We start from the raw sequence: 24,860 nt of genomic DNA on the forward strand, positions 1-24,860 counted from the left end.
ATTCTTAAGAATATTTTGTTTGGGCCTCCTAGAATATTTGGGGCGAAGGCCATATCCAACTCATTTCTCTGTCTATCAATCTTAATGTATGACACAAAATCCAGACACATGCAAGAAAAAGGAATAGAGGTCAGGCAACAAAACAAAAATGGTAAGACAAGATATTTTGTATAAGAATCCAAGATTTGTAATCAAGACCTTCTTGTGATTCGGTGCAGATTATATGAATCCATAGGTTCAGGCATATTAGACATAATGTTTGATTGCCACCAAAAGTTGACAGCAATAGTTAGGTCATCACTATCCACCTGATGGAACCTGCATAAGTAAAATTATACTTGTCTGAAATACATCAACCTGCCTACTGAATGTTCAATCACTGAATTATTCTAGATGAATATATTTTTTCCTGAAAGAAAAAGATAAATAAATAAATCTTTACTGGGTATGTTAAAATTTGTTAATAATAATAACTACGCTCCAACATACAAAAAGAAAAGAAAAAAAAACTAGTGTAAACTCTTTTTTGTTTTAGAATAAGTGTTGTTTTATATTTCCAATACAGATTCTGATATATCAAAAAATACAGTTTCATTCTCACTGATTTAATTAATTTGTTAATATAAAAATTTGTTTGCCCAAACAAAAAGAAACTCTTATGTAAAAATTTGTAAAAGTATATAATTAAAAGTTAAAGAAAAAATGATACTTATAGAAAAATTATTTATATGTGAAAGTGATATAAAATGTGAAAGTGATATTTGTCTATAAATAGGGTAGTATATATTATTAATCAATTATTTATTTATGTTTTTAAAATAAAATATACGATGGACCTATATTGTTGAAAAAAAGATCCAACGGTGGAGAAAGCTGCTTAAGATTGAAGAACCCAAAAGAAGGAATCTAACGGTGTAAGGAATAGCGTCAAACCTAAGCCAAAAAAACCTCCCAAATTCTCTCCTTTTAAAACCCTCTCGATCTCTCTCTCTCCTCTCAGTCCTCTCTCTCTCTCGCCGCATCGCTGCTTCTTAAACCTCTCGGACGCGTACTCCTCTCTCGAACTCCGATTTAACATGGTAATCATTCTCTTCGCTTTTGCTTATGATTTATTCGTCTTCTAGGGTTTATATTTCGTGGATTCTTGATCTTAGGGTTTTCACAGTCTCAGATCTCACGAGATCGCGTCGATTTCTTCTTTCGTTTTAGGGTTTTTCTAATTTTTTTTTGTGAATATCTTTGTTTCAGGCGCTACCGAATCAGCAGACCGTAGATTACCCTAGCTTCAAGCTCGTCATCGTTGGTGATGGAGGCACAGGTACGGTACTCTTCTTCGTCTTTTTCATCGAGTGATTACTGTTTATTTGTTTCGGATTTGAGATTTTGTTGTACTGATTGGGATGTTCGATTGCTTTTTGGTGTTTTTGTGCAGGGAAGACAACTTTTGTGAAGAGGCATCTTACTGGGGAGTTTGAGAAGAAGTATGAACGTGAGTATATCAAAAGATTTGCTCATGAATACACAGTTTTCTATTCTTTATGTCTTCATCTGATTTTGATGTTGAGTTCTGATCTTGTTTCTTGCAGCTACCATTGGTGTGGAGGTTCATCCTTTGGATTTCTTCACAAACTGTGGCAAGATCCGTTTTTACTGCTGGGACACTGCTGGTCAAGAGAAGTTTGGTGGCCTTAGGGATGGATACTAGTAAGTAGACTGATCTTCTTGATAGGTTAATGTGTAGAGTCGTTTTAGAGTACGCATAGTTTGGAATAGCTCTGGTTAGGGTTTGAAATTGGCAACTGATTCGTCACCTGGACAACTGGAATAGGACTGTTATGTTGTAGTAGTAATCTTAGTTGGTATTAGAGTATGCATAGTCGAACAATCTCACTATGACAATAGGAATAGGACTTGAATTGGTTGATTTAGATGGTTTCATTTGGATATATATCTAATCTTTAATTTTCTTGCAGCATCCATGGTCAGTGTGCCATCATAATGTTCGATGTCACAGCAAGGCTCACATACAAGAATGTTCCGACATGGCATCGTGATCTTTGCAGGGTGTGTGAAAACATCCCGATCGTTCTGTGCGGGAACAAGGTTGATGTGAAGAACAGGCAAGTGAAGGCGAAGCAGGTCACATTCCACAGGAAGAAGAATCTGCAGTACTATGAGATATCAGCAAAGAGCAACTACAACTTCGAGAAGCCTTTCTTGTACCTTGCTAGAAAGTTGGCTGGAGACCAGAACCTTCACTTTGTTGAGTCACCAGCTCTTGCTCCACCAGAGGTTCACCTTGACATTGCTGCTCAGCAGCAGAACGAGGCCGATCTTGCAGCTGCCGCAGCTCAGCCACTTCCTGATGACGATGATGATGCATTCGAGTAGATCTTCTAAAATGGCTGCCATGGTTTTCTCTATTATGCTGTTTTTGATTTGAGGTTACATATAAATCAATCGGTCTTTTCATAACAGATATTGAGAGAATTATATTGGGATTGTTTTGTTTGGAACCCAAAGAGAGTTTGCATCTAAGTTTTTTTTCTGCCAAAAAGAATATGTGGTTATTGCAAAACTTTATTCCCATCCTCTTTTCTATTAACCAGTTGATGGATTTCTGATGCGACATTTAGCTACTTGGTCAAGATAAAACTATATATTAATCAGCATTAGGCATAAAAGGATTGTAATTAGCTGTGCAGTTTCGAATTGGTAGTCACCATTAGTGTTTCAGTTCCCTTACAGCTTGTATTCTCTCTTATTGTATCTCTCACAGGCCATGTCATGAATCACCATTAGTGTTTCAATTCCCTTACAGCTTGTATTCTCTCTTATTGTATCTCTCACAGGCCATGTCATGAATCACCATTAGTGAACATTGCAAGTTTTTTCCTCTAAGTCAACACAAAGATAAAAAAGGAAAGATGTTCGCATTTACATTCACAAGTTCGGAATAAATCGAAAAACCTGATTCGAAACTAGAGTGACATTTGTACAACCTACCCTCAAATTTATTCTATGTGACACAAGTTTTAGTTGTCAATGCTGCTGCTGGTGCTATCTGTATGTTGTACTGTTGTCATCAGAGATAAGGTTTCTTATCTGCATCAGATGTTCCTCATTCGAAATGTTCAATCTGAGACGGAGATTTGTAATCCACGTTTCTTGTTCCCAAGTTATAATTGGTCCAGATGCGTGCAACCTCTCAATACTGCTTCGGTATGCATCCAACTCTAACCTATGAACATCAGCTGCCTCGGAGCCTTTTCTTGGAATCTCCAACTTCTTCATCTCCATGCTTCCGTAGCCACAAAACGATGACTCTGTGTCACTAGTGTTACCAGTTTCTCTGGGACTGAATGAAACAGCACTGAGACCATCTGTATCCATGCTACAACTACCAACAGAAGAAGCAACACTCTCTCTATCTTCTTCTTCTGCTTCCATCATCTTCTTCTTTTTCTTCTTCTTCTCTCTATCTTGATTGTGCGGTTCAACCAAAGAGTAGGTCCGTTTCTTTAGACCTTTTGACAAAATCACATCAGACTCATCAAGCTTGTCTTTGCTCTCAGATGATATGTAGTCGCCTTTGGGATTCACCTTTCTCCTTAGTTCTCCAGTTGAAGTCTGTCCGCTTAACCTTGATGCACCCTTCAGCCAAATGGTTAAACAAACAAAATGTCAGCTCAAAAACAAACTTTGGAAGATACAGTCACAGTGGAAGAAAAAAACAAGTACCTGTCCGATCATGATCCACTCGTTATCTTGCCAAGATTGTCTAACACGAATGTCGGATTTGGTTACCTTAAACTTAAGTGAGGAACCAAGCAATCTAATCAAGAAACAACCATTCTCTAAAACCTTGGAAACGATTGCCATCTTCCAGGAACAACTTTCGAAAACCTCAAGAATGTCACCAGGAGCCCAAGAGTCTAGGACTTGTAAACGAGGAGGCTGAGGCCTCATACTCTTCCTCGGAACCCTCACCGTACCATCATCGCTTTCATACATGACAGTGTAGTAATGCCCATTTCCTGATATTATCTCTGCAGACCGCCAAGCACCAGATGGAACCGATGATTTGCTCAACACTTCAACTTTAGTTCCCTTTCTGAATCTCATCATTGCTGTTACAAAAAAACACCATAATGTGAATATCTTTTTCACATTCAAGCTGCTTATAAAATCAGAAATTTAACAATAACATACGGTTAAAGGTCTAGCCTTTAACAATCAATCTGGGCAAAAAATAAAACTCAAAGTTGTTATCCTTGACTTGAAACCACAGAACAAGATAAAACCAATCACAGATCAAAAAAATAGTTTCTTTTGATGATCCTGACAACAAGTTGGAGCAATAAGATCCATTAGAATTCTCATTCACATAGCAGAAACTTCAACTTCAATCCATTGGTATAATAATTAAAACATATATCATCATCATCAGATGCTTTTGCTTCATACATAAATCACTAGATTGCAGAAAAAGTCCTAAGATTGAGATTCCATTTTGAAGGATCAATCTAATCTTCATTAGTTAGAAATTGATTAAGGGAAGATAATCACTACATTAAGCGGACATGAAAGAGAATTAAAAATTCAAAAATAAAAAAAAAAAGTTCAAAAAATTGTGAGTTGTGAATTTGTGATTTACCTTTTCGTTTTGAGGTCAGTGGATGCTTTAGCAAGCAAAGAAAGACATATGAAAGAATGATTCTTCTTCTGCTGCCAGAAACAACAAACAAAAACTTCACTTCTTTGTTTTTTTTCTTTGATTTTCTGGGCAACCAAACATTAGATCAAAAAGGGGTGTGTAAATAAAAAAAAAAAAAAAAAAATTAAAACGTATTTGCAAATAAATTAATAAAAAAGGGAAAAGATAAATTTATATATTCCACATCAGCAAAACTAAAACTAAATAAAATCAATTAATCGTTTTAGTTTTTTTTTTTTAAATGAAGAAGAGAAATAATAATAGTTCAACTTGCGAACCTGCAAATACAAGAGTAGAATTATCCAAAACCCGCATGAGAAATGGCCTTTTGTTTCATTTTCTTTGATATAAGATTTATCTCTTTTTGAAATTATTGGGTGAATATAACCATATAAACAAAAACAAAAAGAATGGGTAAGTGACAATAATTTGATGTTTTATAAATTAAGAAAAAAAAAAAAGGAGTAAGATTGATGTTTACTTTTACAAAGTTACCAAACCAAAATTGAAATTCATTTGAAGTCATTTGAACACTAGTCTTTCAACCTATTTATATGGTAATCTATTTTAGTCAATAGACCACTATAAATTGGTTAATTGTTTCTACATTTTTCGTTGATATTTTTTCTTTCTTTCTAGGAATAGGAGTGGTGTATGGCATTCAATTAATTCAGTAAATGATTTGATAATAGATCTGATATGACTTGACAAAAAATATATACATTAAATAGGGAGAGAGCAAAAAATAAAAAATCTGTAAACTAGAAAAGCATAAATTTGATCACCTCGTCTGAAATTTATTTTAAAGAGATGACCACATATGAAATACCCTATAACTTGTAGATTCATAACTTCAGTCTACTGACTACATTGATCGTCTTGGTTCAGATAATCCTTTTTGGATTTCGTCTGTGTGATTCGTTTTTCTTCGACATATCAAATACTTACACACACACACCCACACTCTTATGTACTTCATTCTCGGATAATTATAGAAATTGTATTATAATTCATCCCTATTATCATATAGAGTTCATCAATAAATAAGACTATAATAAGAGTACAGACGTTACGTTATTTGTTCGTTTCTTGGTGAACACGAGCAAAGTGCGTGTTCGCTCGGGTGTGCCAAAAGTTTCAACATAATTACTTATTATATAAAAGAATAGGTTATTATGAAAGAAAAAAAAAGAAGAACAAAAACCGTAATGTTTGAGGATGGTCAAGTCAGGGTCAGGTGGCTTTATAGATAATTCCCAATTTAATTTTCAGCATAAGAAAAGATATAGAGATCGTACGGTCCTCGATCATTTGGCTTCTAACGAATAAAAATTGGTCTTTTGTTTACATTTATTTTAGTCGTTGTCGTGCAGTATTTATTGTTATCTTCTTGATTTCACAACGGATCATGGCATCACTTGTACACATTTTTTCGTAATATTTGGATGTTCCCCATTCATTTCCTAATGGTTCATAAGATTTTACAACTTTTGGATTCCATTTCTTTAGAAAAATTTAAATTGCTTCCTAATTGTATGAGCTCATGAATAAAAACTGTATGAAGGGTGTCCAAGATTTTTTCTACATACGTATAATAAAAAAAAAAACATAATCCAAAATCTTGTCTACTCTGTAAAAATTTGTAAGCAAAGCACACTTTTATCTTTGGTTTTTGGTAACTTTTGGCTTTTCCGGATAAGAATGAAGCATCATTGGAGGACTATACTACTGCGCCTTCCATGCATGGAACTTCACTCTTACATCCTTCACTTCTGATCCACTCTAACACCGAAGCACAGTCCTCTCTTGTTACGAATTGCCTTGCATTAACAGATTTCACAAACCATTCATTTACCTAGAGAATATTATTAACAAACCAAAAGAAAGCCTAGTTGAGTGTTATGTTTGATTTTTTTGTACCTGTTTCTGGAGCGGTATATCTTTAGTTCAGAAGCTTCTCGAGAATCTAATACGTCTTTGCTCATCCTGAGCGACTCGGGTATCTCCAACGTCTCTGTTTCATTCTCATAAGCATCGTATATGCATTGAAGTATCATATCCTGTGGGAGAACAACAAATTATCATCATATGCTTGATTGACAGTAAACAATTAGTTACTTAAAGAGTTTGAATAGAAGAGAGCCCCTCTTAAAGTTTTTAAACATATACCAGAGGTTTGGAAGCATTAAGCCAGTGGTAGATAGGCTCACACCGGAACCATGTCATTTGCCTTTTTGCAAAGTTTCTGCATATCATGATATGCAAAACCAAGTCTACCCATTTTAGTATTCTCAATCACTATTTCGTCCAAAAAGCTTATACACTAGAGATATTTCAAGTCTTATGTAGAGGAATCACCTGGATGCTGTCTGAAATCTGTTCAAGAAACCATAAAAATCTCTAGGGGAACTTTCACCCCCGTATCGACTGCAATATAATAGATATTCCATGGCCTGCAAACAATCAATATTTCAATCGTTAATCCAAAATGGTATCAAAGTAGTAAAAGTGCAGCAAATAAATTGATATGATGAGCTCGTAAAGTATAGCTTTTTTCAACTACACAAGTAATATGCTAATATTAACCAGAAAGTAACTGTTATATGTAATGTCATGCAATTTCTAGAACCAAAATCCATATTCTTCACTGAACTGGACATGCTGCAAAATTAACAGCTACAATCCGCTGCAGAGCCCTTGGCTAATAATAATGACTATGCACTAGATTAACACAAGAAATCTTTCTCTTCTCACTTCTCAGTTCGTTATGCACAACCCATTACAGAAGTAAGAGTTTACCTGTCTGTACCCAATGGCACGAGTTGCAGGATTTGTGTTTGGAAGAAGACCAATATCAAGAAGCCATCTAGCTTCTGACAAAACTCCATTGGGTCCTGGAGTTGAGAGACAAAGCATCAAGGAAAGATGAACTCAGAAGCAATGCCAGGCAAACATATGTAAAATTGCATACGGCACAGCAAAGAACATGCAAATTGTCTTCAAATAAAAAAAGACTTATTACTGTCAGGTGCCATGGGGCTTGCAATTGTATCCTTGCTAGTTATTACTAATTAAGTAGTTGCACTTATTTTTTTACCTGAGAGCATGTCTTCACATCTGAAATCAATAGATCTGTAGAGAGCAACCCGTGGGGATGACAGGAAAAAACAAAGGAAGTCATAATCCAAATCTGTCTCTATGTTTTGGATAGCAATATCAGGAGATGAACCGTCCTCAAGAAAGTCATCAACATCAGGAGAATTCAAATTTTCTCGAAAAGAATCATATGGAATGCGAAAGGAAGACGGAGGTAATCCAGTTGACTGCCAGTAAAAGAAAACATTCAAAGCAAGATGAATAATGCATACAATCCAGAATGAAACAACATGATAGTTCCATCAACCTATCAGGTAAGAAATCATTTATCTACAGGAGCAAGATAATTCGAAGCAACTCCTTCAAGCAGAAGGTTAAAGTTAACAATTGTCAAACCTTGAGTATCTCGAGGCTACGCCGTAGTCTGTACCAATCATTACGAGGCAAAGAACAGGCTTTTGGATCACCAGCATTGACAACCATTTCCACAGCTGCTTCCCAGTCATGTTCGGTTTCAAAATTAACTAGCATATCATGGACCGCAGCGGTGACTTCTTGAGAAGGTTTAGGCACATCCGGCTTCCCATAGATATACCTAACATTAACAAGAGCATGAATGATGGTGAAATCAAGATTTTGCAGTACATTTTGATTGCTTTCAACATTATACGAAAGAGCACTAAACGAGTATACAATCTACTACCATACCATCGCAGGTACAATCCAGTGCCACCCGTAACTATGGGAACACGCCCTCTTTTAAGAATATCTTTGGTAGCTTGCCTTGCATCATTACAAAACTGCCCCACAGAGTATTCTAATAAAGCATAAAAAAAATGTAAAACGTTCTAGATTTTTCATACACAAGTAGTCATATTTTACATTTATGGCATTTGTAAAACAAACCTTCAGAGGGGTGCAAAATGTCGATAAGATGATGAGGCACCTCCTGAATCATTTGTAAAACATAGGAACTGAAGCTTAAAGGAACTTTCATGTAGATTCAAGGCACCAAAACATGAGATAAAAAATGAATAAATCTTACCAAATATTCAGAAGGATACCTTTCTATCTCTATCTGATGGCTTGGCTGATCCAATATCAAGGCCTCTGTACACCTGTGGTTTGGGGTTAAAACAAAAGCAAGAACCTTTTTTAATAACACCAAAACATAGATGCAAAGTTCTGTAAATTGATCAAACTAAAAACTTCAACTTTAGCATTTCGGATACAATTTAGCCTCAAGGGTTCAAATTGAAAAGTGAGATAAGGAGCAAGGAACGGACCTGAACGGAGTCAGCACTAATGATTTCGCCATTGAGACGTTTGGCGAGCTCCATAGCAAGTCTGCTTTTTCCGGCACCGGTAGGTCCAGAAATCACAATCACCTTCTCCTTTTCAGACTTTCTCTTATTGGTCCCGTTCATAGGAACAGAGCAAGCCGTGGCTCCGCAGAAGCTCCTGCGCAATACAAGGCTCGGCGGCTGCAGGCTCAAGTAACACGCACGGCTCAAAAACACGCCACTGCTAATCACCATTTTAAACGGATGAAGAAGCTTTAAACACTACAGTACGGAAGCTAGAAGAGATTAGCTAAGTTTGATGGAAGGGATGACCCGCGCAAAAGCTCATCTCAAAGAGAAGAGAGACGAAGACACTGAGCGAGAGGGATTAGATTAGGAGAGAACTACGGTTCGGTTAGGTTTACAAATTAACCGAACCCTAACCAAATTACGAACCGAAATTGAAACGGTTTAATTAAACCGAGACGTTCTAAAAACATTCTTGTTTTTGTATTAAATAAATCATTACAATACGTTACCATAAATTTGTATTAAACATTCTTGTACATGTCTCATTCTAGAAATGACTTGAAGAGTTCTAGAATCAGTCAGATCTAGATGGACGTAGGGATCAAATAAAGCCGTGAAAGTTTCACAATAACAAATATATAATCCAATTAGAGTTAAATACTGTAATTAAAAACTTATATATAGATATCAAGTGATGATTACAAATTAACAAAGTTCATAACTTTGATTAGTAAATTATACGGTTGCAGTTGAAAAAACCCAAAGAACGAAAGCACATAGAAAGAGAACAAGAGGGATTATGTGAATAGCTCTCTCTCCGTTAGTAGACTTGTTGTGAATAGATAGTTCCTTCTTCGGGACGTCGTAGGCTACGAGACCGTCAGCGGTTGGAAAATCCGGCGAGAGGTTAATCAGAAACTCTTCGGATGGACGAGAACTTATCTGTAATCTCTGCATCGTGGGGTTGTGGCGCCTTAATTTTGACTTGGAACTATATATATGGTCTTTGACAACTTTGCAGTCTTATATGTTATACGGTTTTTATATTCATCACAATCTCAACATTTATATACTTATAAGAATTCAAAAGTCAAAGCGTAGAGTATGCTCTGAGACATTTAATGTTGCATGCAAACTCCTGAAGTTATGGCTTAAGTTATGATGGATATATATATAATCTCATGAGCTTTGCTTTCAAAAATTTAAAGTTGTTAAAGTAACTTTTGATGGTAAGTAAGACTAAGATTCGGTTAGTCTCCCAAGAAGAGTTGAAAATTGTAAAATGAAAGAAATCAAAATTCCTTGCATGTATATACCCTTTTGGATAGATTGAGTATCAAATTAAGTGTAGAAATACGGGAAAATTTAGTAGATGATATTGGTTTGAATCATACATTTGAAATGTAAACCTTATTTTAAAAACTCAGATTCATATAAACCAAAACTTTATTTTCTAACTGATAACATATAAAAAGCATTGACAAATATGGCATTAGGTGCTAGTTTAATCTTTTTGCAACATAATTAGGTTTAACTAGTAGTATAGGTGCATTTTAAATCGAGACATCGAGCGTTGACAAAAAAAGCATTAGGGATATATAAACTCCTTCATAAACTTTTAAGATTTTTGTTTGAGTGAAGCGATGTTGAAGGTGCACATGTGAATCTTTTCTTCAAAGTCAAAATGCGCGTTCATATGACACTGGACTTGTTAATTTTTTTATATATCAACCGGTTGTAACAAGTGCATAAACTAATATATAGTCTGGAATATATGCTGTACAAAACATTTTTTTTTAATTATTATTATTAATCAAGAAATTCCAAGCCTAACGGTGACCAAACCAACGTTACTTCTCTTAATAGCTAATATCAAAGTTATCGATATATATATCAACATTATACTTAGGAGTATGATTACTTGGAAAAAGCAGTACATGTGGAGTAACTTCTTTTGAATAATCGTGCTCTACTCAAATCTGGATCTATCTATTCCTTTCATATGATTAAAACTTTTATGTGGCTAATTTAAACTTGAAGAAGTCAAATGTTTAGGAATAGAGTCGGCCAACCAATGGTAAGGGTTGTCGTAGTGCCTGATCATATCCGTTGACCAATCAATGAAGGAAGCAGCCAAAAGGGTTTTTCAACTAACCACAACAAAAGCGGACGTTGTTGACCAATACAAAAACTAGCCACAATCAGACAAATTAACCACAGTAAATGGTTACAGGTTACTTACGATGTTTTTTACATAATCATGGTGAATAAAATACACACTCTTTTAACTCGAAATTGTGTTATTCAGTTCCATAAAATTTTCTTATTGATTAAAAAAAAAAGGTCATTATGAATCCGTTTAACGGACGTGCACACAACCCAACGTGGCAATTTTCCCCAAAGATTCGATCTTTTGTTTTTTCAACATCCACACCCGATCGGTTGAATAAGACGACAACTTGGCACAGACACAACTTGCCGATGCTAGTTAATGAATGGTCCTTTTTCAAATAATTTATGACAAGCCTGACCTATAAAACATTGTACATGACTCTCTATAACTATCATTAATTAATTGTAAGTTATGACTGTTTTACTAGATTTGACCATATGAATTCATCCAAAACTATTTCATATTTCAGTTTATAAATTATGTTATTCAAAATACGAAATACTATATCGATATCAATATTCAAAAGCTATGACTTTTAATATTACTCATAATATATAATTCAACGAATTCGTAATAAAATATACAACTCCCCATGTGTTGTTTTGTTTTGGTCTAGTTTGACATATTCTGTGCTCTTTGTTCTGGCCACGAGAGTGTTCATCTGAAGAAAGAAAAATGAAGTCAGAGAAGCTCTAAAGCCCCTCTAATGGAGGACAAGAAAGCAAACATAATCGCTGCTATATCAATCTTAGCTCTTCTCGTGGTGATAATCGCCGCCAGAGTTTCTCTAAAACTCTCTAAACCGTTCTATCTCATCGCCGGCGTCGACATTTCGTTGATCCTCGCCGTGTTCTGTTTCCTCATCATCCGAATCCGTTACAACAGAGAAAGGAAACTCTTGGTATCAAGATTCCTCTCCGAAGGCAGAGAGCTCCGAACCGAGTACAGTTTCTTGAGAAAAGTCGCCGGGGTCCCGACCAAGTTCAGGCTCGAAGATCTTGAAGAAGCAACCGACGGATTCAGATCTTTGATCGGAAAAGGCGGTTCCGGCTCGGTGTTTAAAGGGGTTTTGAAAGACGGAAGTCAAGTTGCGGTTAAGAGAATCGAAGGAGAAGAGAAAGGAGAAAGAGAGTTCAGATCCGAAGTAGCTGCCATAGCTTCTGTGCAGCACAAGAACCTTGTTCGTCTCTATGGCTACTCCTCTGCGGTTAGCGCGAACCGTCCGAGGTTTCTTGTCTACGAGTATATCGTAAACTCGTCTCTTGATATTTGGATATTCCCGGAGAAAGGAAACAGAAGAAGAACAGGAGGAGGATGCTTGTCTTGGAACCAAAAGGTATCAAGTTGCTATAGATGTAGCTAAAGCTCTTGCTTATCTTCACCATGATTGTAGATCAAAGATCTTGCATCTTGATGTCAAACCAGAAAACATTCTTCTTGACGGGAGTTACCGAGCGGTTGTAACCGATTTCGGACTCTCTAAGTTGATCGCTAGAGATGAGAGCAAAGTGCTAACGGACATCCGCGGGACTCGAGGGTATTTAGCCCCCGAGTGGCTTCTTGAACACGGTATCTCGGAGAAGTCAGATGTTTATAGCTACGGGATCGTGTTGTTAGAGATGATTGGAGGACGGAGAAGTATCTCAAGGGTAGAAGTGAAGGAAACGGGGAAGAAGAAGTTGGAGTATTTCCCAAGGATTGTGAACCAAAAGATGAGAGAAAGAAAAGTAATGGAGATTGTAGATCAACGGCTTGTAGAGACCAATGAGGTAGACGAAGAGGAAGTGATGAAACTGGTGTGTGTGGCTATGTGGTGTATACAGGAGAAGTCTAGGAATAGACCTGATATGGTTATGGTGATTGAGATGCTTGAAGGGAGAGTTATGGTTAACGAGCCGCCTGATTCAGATGTTGTTGTGGTCGATCTTTTGGCGGCTGATGATGATGATGATGGTAGTAGTGGTGGTGTTCGACGGGTGATAAATGTTCCGAGGTTGCAAATTCAGAGGGAGAGGAACTTTCGTTTACCATCCGTTTGTTCTAGTATCATATCTCCCATCTCTCCACGCTAGTGTTATCATTTTTGGTTTGTTTCAATCTAATTTACCTATAGAAGGCTTGATGTAATAAGCACAATATATAACCAAGATTGATCAAAGTTGTATATGGTTTCAAGTTTCATCTGTTTGGGGGTTCTTACATTGGAATCAAACTCATTGCTAATTGATAAAAGTGCCTTAAACCGAAATTGGGTTGATCAAAAAGTAAACCGAATCCCCCTCTTCTGTTTATTGAATATTGAGGAAAAGACTGACCAAAACAAAAAAGATTGGGGTGAAAAGTGAAAATAATCAATAATTATAGACACTATAAGGCAAACATAAAAGTGTAATCCACATTAGAGTTTATGGATTGCTGCTAAAAAGCTCTGTTTCCGTCTCTCCTCCCTTAGACTTCTCCGTCGATTAACCCTTGCCGAGGTATACTATGCGCTTCACCAATTTCTTATCATCTGCTCCGTAATGTATCATTCTGGTTCTCGATTTGCATGTGTATTTGGGGTTTCTGTGAATCCTTGGAACTTTTTTGTCGATCGATCGAGCACTTTTGTGCCTTTTCCTGCACAATGCTTTTAGATTTTGATGATTTATTCTATTCTAGAGTTTTCGGAATTCTTCGTCTGTGAAATTTTTGACGTTATCCGTCTGATGATTAGAATAGAGTAGTTGTAATTGGGAACTAGGGATGTTGTCTTTTAATGTTTTTTTCTCTTCGATTTTAGGTTTGAAGTTTGAACATTGTGGTATTTGTTCAATGTGGTGTGAATTAGATTGATGTATTCGTTTTCCTTGCAGGGTCCTTTTTCAGCAAGTGCTTGTTTACGGCATTGCTTGTCCTCCAGTATGAGTATCTCCGGTGCTGCAGTTGGTTCAGGTTAGTACATTCTTTCTTCTTTTTTTTTCTTTTTTCTTCTACATATTGTTTTTGTTTTAAGCGAGTTTGAATGGAAGAAAATATTAAAGAAAACTCTTAATTGCAACATCATCTCAGGAAGAAATATTAGAAGAGCAGTTGAGTTTGGGAAAACTCATGTGGTTAAGCCGAAAGGGAAACATCAAGCAACCATTGTCTGGCTACATGGGCTTGGGGACGTTGGCTCAAGGTAATGAATGTAACTTATTTTAGTGTTCAAATTTTGACATTGTTCACCGTCTTGATTGATACAAACTTTAACTTGATACACGGCTAGTTTGAAAAAATTGTTAGTCATAATCTTAAGTATTTTTATTTTTCTGACTGCAGCTGGTCCCAGATGTTTGAGACCCTTCCCCTTCCAAATGTGAGTTTTATAAGCTTTATGTGATCTCCAGCAGTTGCCTTGATTATTTTAAACGTGCTCAGTTAATTTATCTTTATGAATACTAACCCATCTATTTATGTATTTGTTATGTAAGATCAAATGGATATGCCCGACTGCTCCTTCTCAGCCAGTGAGTTTGTTTGGTGGTATGCCCGCCACAGCTTGTAAGTATATCTGCTATCATAACATTCGTCTTTCATTCTGTTTAGTGGAATCTAGTCCTAATGGAAATAGACATGTAGGATCGTATGATTCTAAATATTGGGAATCTCTATACAAAAATTATCTTCTGCTATGCTATATAAGCGACGAGTTTTTACAGGATCTTACATTTTCCATCAACAATATAATTTACTATTAACCAAAAAAGAAACTTTACTTCCCTTCCCTCCTTGGAGGCTATACATATTTGGTATAACAGATAGAACATTTCTTTACCTTTCTTTATAGACACTATCATCAGACTTCTGCTCGAATGTCAATGACTATGAATAGTGAAATATTTTGTGTGACAAATGATTTGATGATTTGCTACTGTAATTTATGTAGGGTTTGATGTTGTGGGCATCAGTGAAAATGGACCTGATGACATGGAAGGATTGGATGTGGCTGCTGCACATGTTGCAAATCTGTTGGTGAATGAGCCTGCTGACAGTAAGTTTTCCTTCCAAACTTGCCTTTTCGTCCCCCCCCCCCCTCCAATATCTGAAAATAGTAAGAAGAATGAGTAAAGATAATTGCATCTTAGAGTTATATCCTATTCGATTTATTTCTTTGTTGATATTGAATAAGTTAAAATTCTTTTGGTTGGATTTTAGACCCTGGTTTTGGTTTCAGAACCCTCTACTTGTAATGTGTGCCTAGTTTTCTCACAAGCTGTGGCTGTAAACCCAAGATTTTGAGATTCCATTTCTAAAACTGTGTTATCTTTCATTGCTTGAAGTTAAATTAGGTGTTGGTGGGTTCAGCATGGGTGCGGCGACATCTCTATATTCTGCAACTTGTTTTGCTCTTGGCAAATATGGAAACGGCAATCCATACCCTATCAATTTAAGCGCAGTTATAGGCTTAAGCGGCTGGCTTCCTTGTGCAAAGTATGTTTTCCTCTTCACCTAACATTCTCCTAGTCTAATTGGGATATTGAAGTCACTTTTGTACGTTTATATCCTCACAGGACATTGGTTGGCAAACTAGAAGAGGAGCAGATCAAGGAACGAGCTGCATCGTTGCCCATTGTAGTTTGTCATGGAAAAAGTAAGTTAAGCAAATTTTATAATACCCTTCAAAAAATTGAAAATGTTTAACTTGTCAGCATTTTCAATATGCCAAACCAATTGGACATATTGTTAGTTTTGAACCTTTCTGCAAATGCAATTCATTCTCTACGAGAAATATTCTCATGAGCCTTAAGTTACTTATGGTTAATCAAAATATTTCATAACACCAGTTCAAGTAAAAAAAATGGTTACGTTACGTTTTTTAGATTTCCTGATCTTCCTGCTCTCGTGTTGTTGATTCATCTACCTACATTGGTTTCCAGGTGATGATGTGGTACCATTCAAGTTTGGGGAGAAATCTTCAGAGGCCTTGCTCTCAAATGGGTTTAAGAAGGTGACCTTTAAACCATACAGTGCACTTGGTCACTACACTATCCCACAAGAGATGGATGAGTTGTGCGCGTGGTTAACATCCACCCTCGGCCTCGAAGGTTGAGGCTTTTCTGGACCATTTGGGCTCTGATGAAAAACCCTTTTTAACTCTTGAGCGTTTGATTTGATTTGAATGAAATGTTTCGGAATTTCACAATGTTTCATTGAAATATTTGTGTAAGACAAATTCGTCTAATTAGTAAATCTTCTCGTTTGACATTAGTCAACCTACCCCCATTGGGTGCAGAGCAGCAGTAATTTGTTCTCACGCCCAATGCAATTAAAGGGTTTTTTTTAATTAAACAAAAAGCTTTGATTTAATTAATTTTAAAAATTGAAGAGTAGGCGCCGACAGTTGCGCTTCACTTGACCAATTGCAAAGTTTACACGTGTGTGGAGTGTAATTTAACACGTGTGAGGACAACACTGCTCTGAATCATCGTTGCTCATTTCTCACTCCGTGTGGGCGAGCCTAACATCATCAATTCCCATCATCAAGTGCGCAACAATGAGGAGAAGAACACAGAGATGCTTGCTCTCTTCCTCTCTTCGTCTACATATCCAGCTCTCTCTTCCCTCTCCAGATCCGTAACTCTAAACTTAGCCAGAAGAACAACACTCTCTGCTCTCACAATGTCGATGAACCTTAGAACCCACGCGTTCGCTGGCAATCCCTTGAAGTCCAAAACTCCGAAATCATCCGATCCTTTCTCACCCACCTCCGCTTTCGAATCCCTCAAAACCCTAATCCCAGTAATCCCTAATCAACCCACTGTTTCCCCTGATTTTAAAGTCCTTCCCTTTAGCAAGGGTCGTCCACTGGTGTTCTCTAGCGGTGGAGACGCTGCTACCACGCCTATATGGCATCTGGGCTGGATCAGCTTAGCTGATTGTAAAGTTTTGTTGGCGAGTTGTGGTGCTGATCTGAGCGAGGACTCGCTTGTGTATTTAGGACCCAAGGTGGAAGAAGATTTGGTGTATTGGGCGGTTGATTTGGATGAAGACGGTGTTGTTTCTGAATTAGGGGGTAGGAAGCTCTGTTTCGTCGAGCTTCGAACCCTAATGGTAGCTGTTGATTGGGCTGATCAACGCGCTATGAATGAATTGGCTATTGCCGGCCATGTATGTGAGCTTTGATCATGCTTTAACTTGTTGTTGTTGGTTACGGTTTTGATTTGGGATAAGGCATCCAAGTAAATGATATGGTTCAAGAATTTTGAGCTCATCAATGTTTCTGTATGAAGTATCATAATTGCTAAATTTGCTGCATTTTAGAAGTTAGGGGTAGTTTCTAGCTTTTCGTCCACAAGATTGATCTCAACCTATGTATCATCGTATTGGTGCTGATGCCTGTTAACTAATATAATGATAGGCCAGGGCATTGCTTGAATGGCACAATGTATCACGATTTTGTGGATCTTGTGGAGTTGCAACTGTTCCAAGGGAAGCAGGGAGGAGAAAACAATGCTCAAATGAGACATGCAAGAAGCGGGTTTATCCCCGTGTTGACCCGGTATATTGGTGCTTCCTTCATTTTTAGATTTCCCTTTAGAGTATGACATTGTGGAACCTCTGCTTGATTGGTGCTCTGTCTATGACAGGTGGTTATAATGTTAGTTATTGATCGAGAAAATGATCGCGCCCTTTTAAGCAGACAATCTAGATTTGTACCGAGAATGTGGAGTTGTTTAGCTGGATTTATTGAGGTATTATGAAGCTTTCACTGCTAAGCCACCTCACTTCATTTTTGAGAAAGTATAATATTCTTACTGTCTTACGCTGCTTCTGCTAGCCAGGGGAAAGCTTAGAAGAGGCTGTGAGGCGAGAAACATGGGAAGAGACTGGCATTGAAGTAGGAGAAGTTGTCTATCACAGCTCTCAGCCCTGGCCTGGTAATTGAATAGTTAAGAAAATAAGTATAGTTGTTAGTTTAGGGTTTGTCTGTCTTGCATTCATATGAACTATCTATGTTTATTAGCTTATGGCTTCCAACGTTTATATTAGCTAATGTAGAATAGATGCATCCATGAGTGTGATAGGTCATTTACGACATACATTTCACAGAATAGTATAGTAGTTCTTCAATGTATAGATTGGAAACTTAGATCACATTTTTCAACTTTATATATTTATTACAGCCTTATTAGTAGTATGTCTACCGAAAGATTTCTCATGCTTTCCAATGTGTAGACAGTAGTCCTTAGATGCCTCTTTGATTGTTGCTACTGCTGTAACTTTAAGTAGTTAGGAACCTTGATTTTAATGCCAAAACGGCTTTAGAACCTTTTTGAAATGCAAGTTTAACAGCGAGAATATGGTGGTCTTAAATTGCAGTGGGACCAAGTAGCATGCCATGCCAATTGATGGTCGGGTTCTTTGCTTACGCCAAGACGGTCGACATAAATGTAGACAAAGAAGAGTTGGAAGGTATATATATATACTTCCAAGTCTTTGGAGTGCCAGATTTTTGTTAAAATCCATCACATTCTTAACATATTTTCTTGTGATTGTTTTTGTTGCGCAGATGCTCAATGGCACAGTAGAGAAGATGTGAAGAAAGCACTGGATGTTGCAGAATACAGGAAGGCGCAAAGAACAGCAGCTGCAAAGATAGAGCAGATGTGCAAAGGTGTGGAGAGAAGCCAGAGTCTATCAACAGATTTTAATCTCGAAAGCGGTGAGCTCGCTCCTATGTTTATCCCTGGGCCATTTGCAATCGCGCACCACCTGATCTCAGCATGGGTAGATCAGGCTCCTGGCAATGTTCAACCCAAACAACAAGCCGGTGTCTCTCTCTCAAGTTTGTAGCTAGAAAGATGACTTTGATGCTTAGAAACCAAACGTTTGCTATGGTGATGCTTATTTTGATTTGATGAGTCCTTATTATTGTATGGACTTGCTCCAAGTTATTTCTTGCAACAACAATTTACATATCAGAGATTTTACCTCAATAATAATATAAAGCTATTTTCTAAATTAAATTCCTAATTATGTTGTTGTCAAAAATAATTAAATTTACGAAAAAGAAAAAAACAAAAACAAATGAGGATTCCACCGTTGTTAAATACACATCTCCGTAGAGTAGCATAAGCGTTCACTCTCTTCCTTCTCCCAGATTCTAAAACCCTCTCTTCCTCCCAAGTCCAAAGTCCAAAGTCCAAACCATTTTGTTAATTTTTCCGAGATCTAACAACACTATGGCAACCACCTTCTTCCGGCGACTCGCTAGGTCAGCTCCGATCGCATTCCCCGTCGCACTTGGATCCCAAAGCAAAGCTGGTTCTGGCGCTTTCCGATTCTCTGCCGGTGCGATCGCGGCACTCTCCGGCGGATTCTCTTACTATTACTTAGCATCCGGCAACAATCTGGTGAACTTTTCTTTTGTTTTTTCTCTAATATTTCTTATATCTGTCGTCTCTGATCATTTCGGAATTCCATTTTTTCTTTTGCTGAGCTGGTTTGATTACTCTCGTCTTGCATTTTGTTCAGTGTATGTTTTGTTGTATTTCACATTCAATCAGACGAGTTTAGACGAACTATACGAAACATATAGATCTTTTATAATAGCGTATTAGACTTTTCTTCTCAGTTGATATGGCTTGTGTTTATAATCGTTTGTGGTTTATGATCTCAGGTTTATCTGGATCAAGCTAAGGAAGAGACTGGACCAAAAACAGGTGCGCTGTTTGGATTTATTTATAATTAATAGCGTGTATTTCTCATTCTTTACTCGAAACTTATTGTATTCTGCTGTGTTGTTTTAGCTCTAAACCCTGATAAATGGCTCGAGTTCAAGCTTCAAGACACTGCTAGAGTTAGCCACAACACCCAGTTGTTCAGGTATTCGCTTGACTCAATAATACTTTCATCACAAAAAGGCATATTAGCTTTGAATTTGTGACACTTTTCAAGTTTTTCATATTCTGGTAATGTGGTGATCACTAAAAGTATTACTTTGGGACTTACATTTTATATTGTAACTGGGATGACAGAAGTGCTCTTTTTTGTTAACCACCCGCCTTTTACGTACATAATATGAAGAATAGGCAAGGAAAATATATCCTGTCATAATAGCGAATAGGTACTGAACAAGGGGACTTTTATATGGTTGCGGGATGGGATGAATTAACTGTCCGGTGAATGCTTGTTTGTTTCTCATCCTTCATGTGTACTTTCCAATACATGCTAAGTAGTTTGTATCCCTTTACTGCACAGAGGGTATGCATTATGAACCATCTGCATGATTGAGTGTCATTTGGTATATTTTCAAGTGATTTAGTTTCTTAACCCTCTAAGCTAATATATATCCATATCTCAGTAATGGGAATTGCTGCTATTAATATGGTTGGAATCCGCAGTTTAGGCGTCCAAAGTTGTTTCTTACTATCTCTAAGAGCCTCTTAACTTAAGCTCGTATTGCATCACTCATGTACTTAAGTCCACTTCTTAAAATGATAAGCTTTTGGTTTTCTTGTTTTGGCTTTGCTTTGAAATCTAGGTTCTCATTTGAGCCCTCGGCTGAATTGGGTCTACATGTTGCTTCTTGTCTCCTGACAAGGTATGCTGTGGCCACACTTGTTCCTCTTTACAGTAAAACTATTTTATTTTGCAGGACTTGTGAAAATTTCTCGATTAAAGTTGCAAGGCTTATCTTTCCGTTTTCTTTGTACAGGGCTCCTTTAGGCTATAATGCTGAAGGGAAAACAAAATATGTCATTAGACCGTAAGTTCAGCTAAATCTTTTTTACCAGCTTTGCATTGTTTTTTTATGTCTGGACAACCATTGCTCTGCGAGCCTATCTGTTGCATATTTTCACTTTTGTTGAATGGCTTCCAAGGAGGCCATTTTTTTTCACACCGAATCTTCATTTAATTAGTCGTTTTTACTTTTTGTTCTGATGATACTCTAATGATAGGTGTCATTAAGAAAATAAACCAAAAGCTTGGAAATTATGCAGACATATGTTTGTGGTATCTGCCTTTAAAATTTCCACCTTTTGGATTAGTCAGAATACAAATTATCATGCAAATAAATCTTCCAGATTATTATATTTCTAGCTTTCAACTATAAGATTTATAACACTTTGTCCTTACTTATCTTCTATTTGTGAATTGATCTCAGTTACACTCCTATCTCTGACCCAGAGGCTAAGGGCTATTTTGATTTACTGATTAAGGTATGAATATCCTGTTAATATACTTGTGCATAACTCTACCTTTGCTACTATTTTCTAGAACAGAAGTAGATGTGTTATGATTGCACGCATATCCTGGAGTTTTATTTTGTTGATGTAGTTCACTGTTTATTTTGCAGGTATATCCAGACGGAAAAATGAGTCAACATTTTGCCAGCTTAAAACCCGGGGATGTGTTGGAAGTAAAAGGGTATAGTTAAATATAGCCTTCTTTAATTACGGTTGGTTATTGTTATTTATTTTATATGTGGTATGTAACTATTTCTTTTCTTGTAGACCCGTTGAAAAGTTCAAATATTCGCCGAATATGAAGAAACATATTGGCATGGTATAGTCTTATTCCCTTGTTACAACTAACTTTACTGAAGGTTTGTTGCATACAATTTGTTTAGTTTATATGGAAGTAAAACTTTGAAGATATGGACTGCATTATTAGGTTTTTATCTCATCTCAGTGTATAGAATTATTCGCCTGCTCTCGTTTGTTGATATGCAAGTCCTTAGAAATTCAACTGTTGCATGAAGTTCCTGTTTAGTAGCATGATTCACTGACTTGTGATCAGTTTTTGTAATAAAAGATAAATACTAACCTGTGATTTTGTGTTGGAAAAAAACTTGAAGATTGCTGGTGGAAGTGGGATTACTCCAATGCTTCAAGTGATTGATGCCATTGTGAAGAATCCCGAGGACAACACGCAGGTGACCATTCTATTATTATCTTTAGTTTTTATTTTTTCCCATAAAGAATCTTTTACACTCAATATTGAATTATGTGATCTGTGCATACGAATATTTAACTACTTACTATACTAGTGCTGGTTTGTTTACCAAGATCTTGAAAGTGTTATCCTCTACAATTCGTTTCAAAATCAGCTGAGGTTTTTCATTAAAAGAAAAGTGTGTTAAAATGGAGCGTAACAATTTCTTTGTGTGCACAGATATCATTGCTTTATGCCAATGTTTCTCCAGATGATATACTTCTGAAGCAGAAGCTTGATGTACTTCAGGCTAACCACCCAAATTTGAAGGTAGAGTTCTCTTGGATTTATCAATTGATTAGTTTGCTAGCTAGTTACTACTAGCATACACACGTTTCTAAAAAATATTTTGATGTTAAAAATCGACAGATATTCTACACTGTTGACAATCCTACTAAAAACTGGAAAGGAGGAGTAGGTTACGTTTCAAAGGATATGGCTCTAAAAGGCTTACCTCTTCCTGCAGACGACACTCTTATCCTTGTAAGTTACCTTATTATCTTCAGAACCTAATAAGTCACTATTTCCTGAGAGAATGACAATGAGGATGTCAAAATATTTAGCATTATAAATTTGGATCTAGTGACAAATAAGTTATGGTTTAGAATCAAAATATACATTGTTATTAAATTCATAATATGTGGTGGGCTTCACCCTTATTCAGGTATGTGGTCCTCCTGGGATGATGGAGCATATATCTGGAGGCAAAGCTCCAGACTGGTCACAAGGAGAGGTTTGTACCAATTAATCAACATCTTTTTTTCTTGGCCATCTTGCTTAAATGTTAGTTAAACCTTTGCGCTGAGAATGCATTGGTTTACATGCAATTAGCAACACAGAAACGATGTTGAGCTTAAAGAGGCTTTCGGACCTTTAGGGAATGTGTGTCAATGAATTATGAGATGGCTCTTGAAAAAGCATAGTCTTTGTTATTAGGACACGTTTGATAATTTGATAGCAGAAGAAGTTGAAACATGTCATGGAATCTGTATATATTAGTTGCAGAAAATCAATCAATCAAATCAGCAAAATGCAGAGCAGTTCATGTCTAATGTCTTGTTGGTTTGTTTTTACCGCAGGTCAAAGGGGTACTCAAGGAACTCGGATACACAGAGCAAATGGTTTTCAAATTCTGAGAGGACGAGAGAATCAGAATCCCATAGTTTCTGACATTTCATGTAATAAAGTGTCCCCAAATCAAACATTAATTGATGCAGAGTGAACATTTGAGAATTGTCCATTTAGATTTCATGTCTGTGTTTTGACTTAGTTCTTGCGCTTGGAGGAAGATCCAAACTCAAGCAGTATAATTTCTCAACTTGGCTTAGAACTTTCTTGTTCAACCGTAGTTTATTTGGCTCTGATTTGACTAACACCTACAAATCAATGTCCTCTACTCAATATGTCTGCGTCTTATTAAAAAAGAAACAACTGTATTTACTCGCTAATGTGCATTCTTTTAATTATTAGTAATGTGGAGAATACAAAGTAGACTAGTTCGGCCCACTTAATCCGTGGTACAACTACAAACAAACATTAATATCAATCAAACAAAATCAATTATTTAAGGGGAAAATTGTCAAAAAAAATCATCAGCTTATCAAAAGTAGTGAAAAAAATCTTCAAAAAAAATCTTAAACTTTGCTTTTGGTGAATTAAATATTTAACTTTTATTGATTTTTCAAATAAATCACAAATTTTCTTTGATCTTATCAAATAAAGTATGATATTAATGAAGTTTGTTAACGGACATAAAATTGACTTTCTAAAATAAATCATAAATTTTACAACTTAAAAGATTTTGTTATTAGATAATCAAACCGTTAAATTGTTGCGTCTGAAAATTATTTAATCCACCAAGTGTAAAGTTCGTGCTTTATTTCACCAATTTGAATAAATTAATGATTTTTTGACATTTATCCATTATTTTCTTATATTTTTGACACTATTGAATAAATTTGAATAAACTAAGAAGCTGTAGAGCTTGAAAGCGGACTCGATGACACTGGTTTTTCTCTTCGAACATGCTTCACATATGACAGTGCAGTCATGCCACATAACCTATATTGATAAGCTATGTTTGAATTAGTTTCTCTACTTTTTAAAAATTTTTATTTATTTATTTTTATTTAAGGTTTTACATCGGCTTGTGAAATCATTACTGTTGTATCATCAAGAACGAACCTTCTTGTTTCTTCTGCTTATACATTCATTTGCGGATAATTTATCATCTTACATGTATTCACTTCTTTCCCTTGTTAACAAAGGGACCAAACTTCATTTTCTCTGCATCCTTGTGTTTTTTTGCGTAAAGCTTGTTCTCTTTCCTTATATCTGGCTCCCTATTGAATATTATCTGCTTTTTTTTTTGCATTGCACCACAGTCCCCTTGTTCTAAGTTATGTTCAGGATCTTCTTGAATCCCCAATCTTCCTTGACATTTTATTCACTTATTGGCAGCATTAACATTTGCAGAATGGAATGATCCTTTCGGCAGGAGATTTTGGTGAACTTGGTACTGTCGTACAGTCAATTTGTAAAAAGTATTCCAATGATTAATACAAAGCAGACTTGTATATAGTGATTCTTGAGAATTTAA

General features: G+C 36.4%; 8 protein-coding genes across 9 annotated transcripts; 5 read left to right on the top strand and 3 right to left on the bottom strand.

The window, feature by feature from the left end:
- The first annotated feature begins 799 nt into the window (after window positions 1-799).
- On the top strand, window positions 800-2,578 carry LOC104770378 (GTP-binding nuclear protein Ran-2). Its single transcript, XM_010494792.3, has 5 exons — window positions 800-1,079; window positions 1,249-1,318; window positions 1,433-1,489; window positions 1,587-1,704; window positions 1,974-2,578. The coding sequence occupies exons 1-5, from the start codon at window positions 1,077-1,079 to the stop codon at window positions 2,389-2,391; spliced, it is 666 nt and encodes a 221-aa protein (XP_010493094.1). The 5' UTR covers window positions 800-1,076; the 3' UTR covers window positions 2,392-2,578.
- A 205-nt stretch (window positions 2,579-2,783) lies between these two features.
- LOC104770379 (uncharacterized) lies at window positions 2,784-5,178 on the bottom strand. Its single transcript, XM_010494793.2, has 3 exons — window positions 4,658-5,178; window positions 3,742-4,130; window positions 2,784-3,654 (listed from the first exon to the last, which is right to left on the bottom strand). Exons 2-3 carry the CDS (start codon window positions 4,126-4,128, stop codon window positions 3,061-3,063), a joined length of 981 nt encoding a protein of 326 aa, XP_010493095.1. The 5' UTR covers window positions 4,129-4,130; window positions 4,658-5,178; the 3' UTR covers window positions 2,784-3,060.
- A 1,039-nt stretch (window positions 5,179-6,217) lies between these two features.
- LOC104770380 (tRNA dimethylallyltransferase 9) lies at window positions 6,218-9,491 on the bottom strand. 2 transcript variants are annotated; one of them, XM_010494794.3, is made up of 11 exons: window positions 9,100-9,491; window positions 8,878-8,931; window positions 8,720-8,762; window positions 8,522-8,630; window positions 8,210-8,408; window positions 7,815-8,040; window positions 7,517-7,611; window positions 7,076-7,170; window positions 6,887-6,962; window positions 6,638-6,777; window positions 6,218-6,537 (listed from the first exon to the last, which is right to left on the bottom strand). In XM_010494794.3, the coding sequence occupies exons 1-11, from the start codon at window positions 9,349-9,351 to the stop codon at window positions 6,438-6,440; spliced, it is 1,389 nt and encodes a 462-aa protein (XP_010493096.2). In that variant the 5' UTR covers window positions 9,352-9,491; the 3' UTR covers window positions 6,218-6,437. The 2 variants fall into 2 exon arrangements, with proteins under 2 accessions (XP_010493096.2, XP_010493097.1); XM_010494795.3 differs by having other exon boundaries at window positions 8,859-8,931.
- Window positions 9,492-9,746: 255 nt separating this feature from the next.
- On the bottom strand, window positions 9,747-10,152 carry LOC104770382 (uncharacterized). The gene has a single exon (XM_010494796.2). The coding sequence runs from the start codon at window positions 10,081-10,083 to the stop codon at window positions 9,862-9,864; it is 222 nt and encodes a 73-aa protein (XP_010493098.1). The 5' UTR covers window positions 10,084-10,152; the 3' UTR covers window positions 9,747-9,861.
- A 1,735-nt stretch (window positions 10,153-11,887) lies between these two features.
- On the top strand, window positions 11,888-13,480 carry LOC104770383 (putative receptor-like protein kinase At5g20050). Its single transcript, XM_019241787.2, is given in 2 exon segments — window positions 11,888-12,632; window positions 12,634-13,480. Coding segments are annotated over 2 exon segments (1,365 nt in total). The 5' UTR covers window positions 11,888-12,005; the 3' UTR covers window positions 13,372-13,480.
- A 163-nt stretch (window positions 13,481-13,643) lies between these two features.
- LOC104770384 (uncharacterized) lies at window positions 13,644-16,531 on the top strand. The gene is made up of 9 exons (XM_010494798.3): window positions 13,644-13,779; window positions 14,155-14,233; window positions 14,351-14,462; window positions 14,603-14,639; window positions 14,755-14,824; window positions 15,210-15,314; window positions 15,604-15,754; window positions 15,835-15,914; window positions 16,201-16,531. Exons 2-9 carry the CDS (start codon window positions 14,203-14,205, stop codon window positions 16,371-16,373), a joined length of 759 nt encoding a protein of 252 aa, XP_010493100.1. The 5' UTR covers window positions 13,644-13,779; window positions 14,155-14,202; the 3' UTR covers window positions 16,374-16,531.
- A 190-nt stretch (window positions 16,532-16,721) lies between these two features.
- On the top strand, window positions 16,722-19,285 carry LOC104770385 (nudix hydrolase 19, chloroplastic). The gene is made up of 6 exons (XM_010494800.3): window positions 16,722-17,431; window positions 17,682-17,822; window positions 17,911-18,015; window positions 18,102-18,201; window positions 18,644-18,736; window positions 18,834-19,285. The coding sequence occupies exons 1-6, from the start codon at window positions 16,838-16,840 to the stop codon at window positions 19,115-19,117; spliced, it is 1,317 nt and encodes a 438-aa protein (XP_010493102.2). The 5' UTR covers window positions 16,722-16,837; the 3' UTR covers window positions 19,118-19,285.
- Window positions 19,286-19,295: 10 nt separating this feature from the next.
- LOC104770386 (NADH-cytochrome b5 reductase-like protein) lies at window positions 19,296-23,591 on the top strand. Its single transcript, XM_087504838.1, has 13 exons — window positions 19,296-19,677; window positions 19,944-19,986; window positions 20,074-20,149; window positions 20,808-20,867; window positions 20,982-21,032; window positions 21,432-21,486; window positions 21,624-21,694; window positions 21,781-21,832; window positions 22,125-22,202; window positions 22,442-22,531; window positions 22,631-22,744; window positions 22,926-22,994; window positions 23,341-23,591. Exons 1-13 carry the CDS (start codon window positions 19,507-19,509, stop codon window positions 23,395-23,397), a joined length of 987 nt encoding a protein of 328 aa, XP_087360964.1. The 5' UTR covers window positions 19,296-19,506; the 3' UTR covers window positions 23,398-23,591.
- The last annotated feature ends 1,269 nt before the right edge of the window (window positions 23,592-24,860 follow it).

Source organism: Camelina sativa, chromosome 20, assembly GCF_030686135.1.
Source record: "Camelina sativa cultivar CO46 ecotype springtype chromosome 20, ASM3068613v1".
In the NCBI taxonomy this organism is placed as follows: domain Eukaryota; kingdom Viridiplantae; phylum Streptophyta; class Magnoliopsida; order Brassicales; family Brassicaceae; genus Camelina; species Camelina sativa.

Coding starts and splice junctions, on each gene's coding strand:
- LOC104770378 (XM_010494792.3), top strand. Junction 1,490..1,586: donor GTTTGAGAAGAAGTATGAAC/GTGAGTATATCA, acceptor TGTTTCTTGCAG/CTACCATTGGTGTGGAGGTT. Junction 1,705..1,973: donor GGCCTTAGGGATGGATACTA/GTAAGTAGACTG, acceptor ATTTTCTTGCAG/CATCCATGGTCAGTGTGCCA.
- LOC104770379 (XM_010494793.2), bottom strand. CDS start 4,128: ATGATGAGATTCAGAAAGGGAACTAAAGTTGAAGTGTTGAGCAAATCA. Junction 3,655..3,741: donor AGTGGATCATGATCGGACAG/GTACTTGTTTTT, acceptor ATTTGGCTGAAG/GGTGCATCAAGGTTAAGCGG.
- LOC104770380 (XM_010494794.3), bottom strand. CDS start 9,351: ATGGTGATTAGCAGTGGCGTGTTTTTGAGCCGTGCGTGTTACTTGAGC. Junction 8,631..8,719: donor CATTTTGCACCCCTCTGAAG/GTTTGTTTTACA, acceptor ATGCTTTATTAG/AATACTCTGTGGGGCAGTTT. Junction 8,409..8,521: donor ACTGGATTGTACCTGCGATG/GTATGGTAGTAG, acceptor TGTTAATGTTAG/GTATATCTATGGGAAGCCGG.
- LOC104770382 (XM_010494796.2), bottom strand. CDS start 10,083: ATGCAGAGATTACAGATAAGTTCTCGTCCATCCGAAGAGTTTCTGATT.
- LOC104770384 (XM_010494798.3), top strand. CDS start 14,203: ATGAGTATCTCCGGTGCTGCAGTTGGTTCAG. Junction 14,825..15,209: donor TGGTATGCCCGCCACAGCTT/GTAAGTATATCT, acceptor TAATTTATGTAG/GGTTTGATGTTGTGGGCATC. Junction 15,315..15,603: donor GGTGAATGAGCCTGCTGACA/GTAAGTTTTCCT, acceptor CATTGCTTGAAG/TTAAATTAGGTGTTGGTGGG.
- LOC104770385 (XM_010494800.3), top strand. CDS start 16,838: ATGCTTGCTCTCTTCCTCTCTTCGTCTACATATCCAGCTCTCTCTTCC. Junction 17,823..17,910: donor TTTATCCCCGTGTTGACCCG/GTATATTGGTGC, acceptor TGTCTATGACAG/GTGGTTATAATGTTAGTTAT. Junction 18,016..18,101: donor GTTTAGCTGGATTTATTGAG/GTATTATGAAGC, acceptor TGCTTCTGCTAG/CCAGGGGAAAGCTTAGAAGA.
- LOC104770386 (XM_087504838.1), top strand. CDS start 19,507: ATGGCAACCACCTTCTTCCGGCGACTCGCTAGGTCAGCTCCGATCGCA. Junction 20,150..20,807: donor CACAACACCCAGTTGTTCAG/GTATTCGCTTGA, acceptor TTTGAAATCTAG/GTTCTCATTTGAGCCCTCGG. Junction 21,833..22,124: donor TGAAGAAACATATTGGCATG/GTATAGTCTTAT, acceptor AAAAACTTGAAG/ATTGCTGGTGGAAGTGGGAT.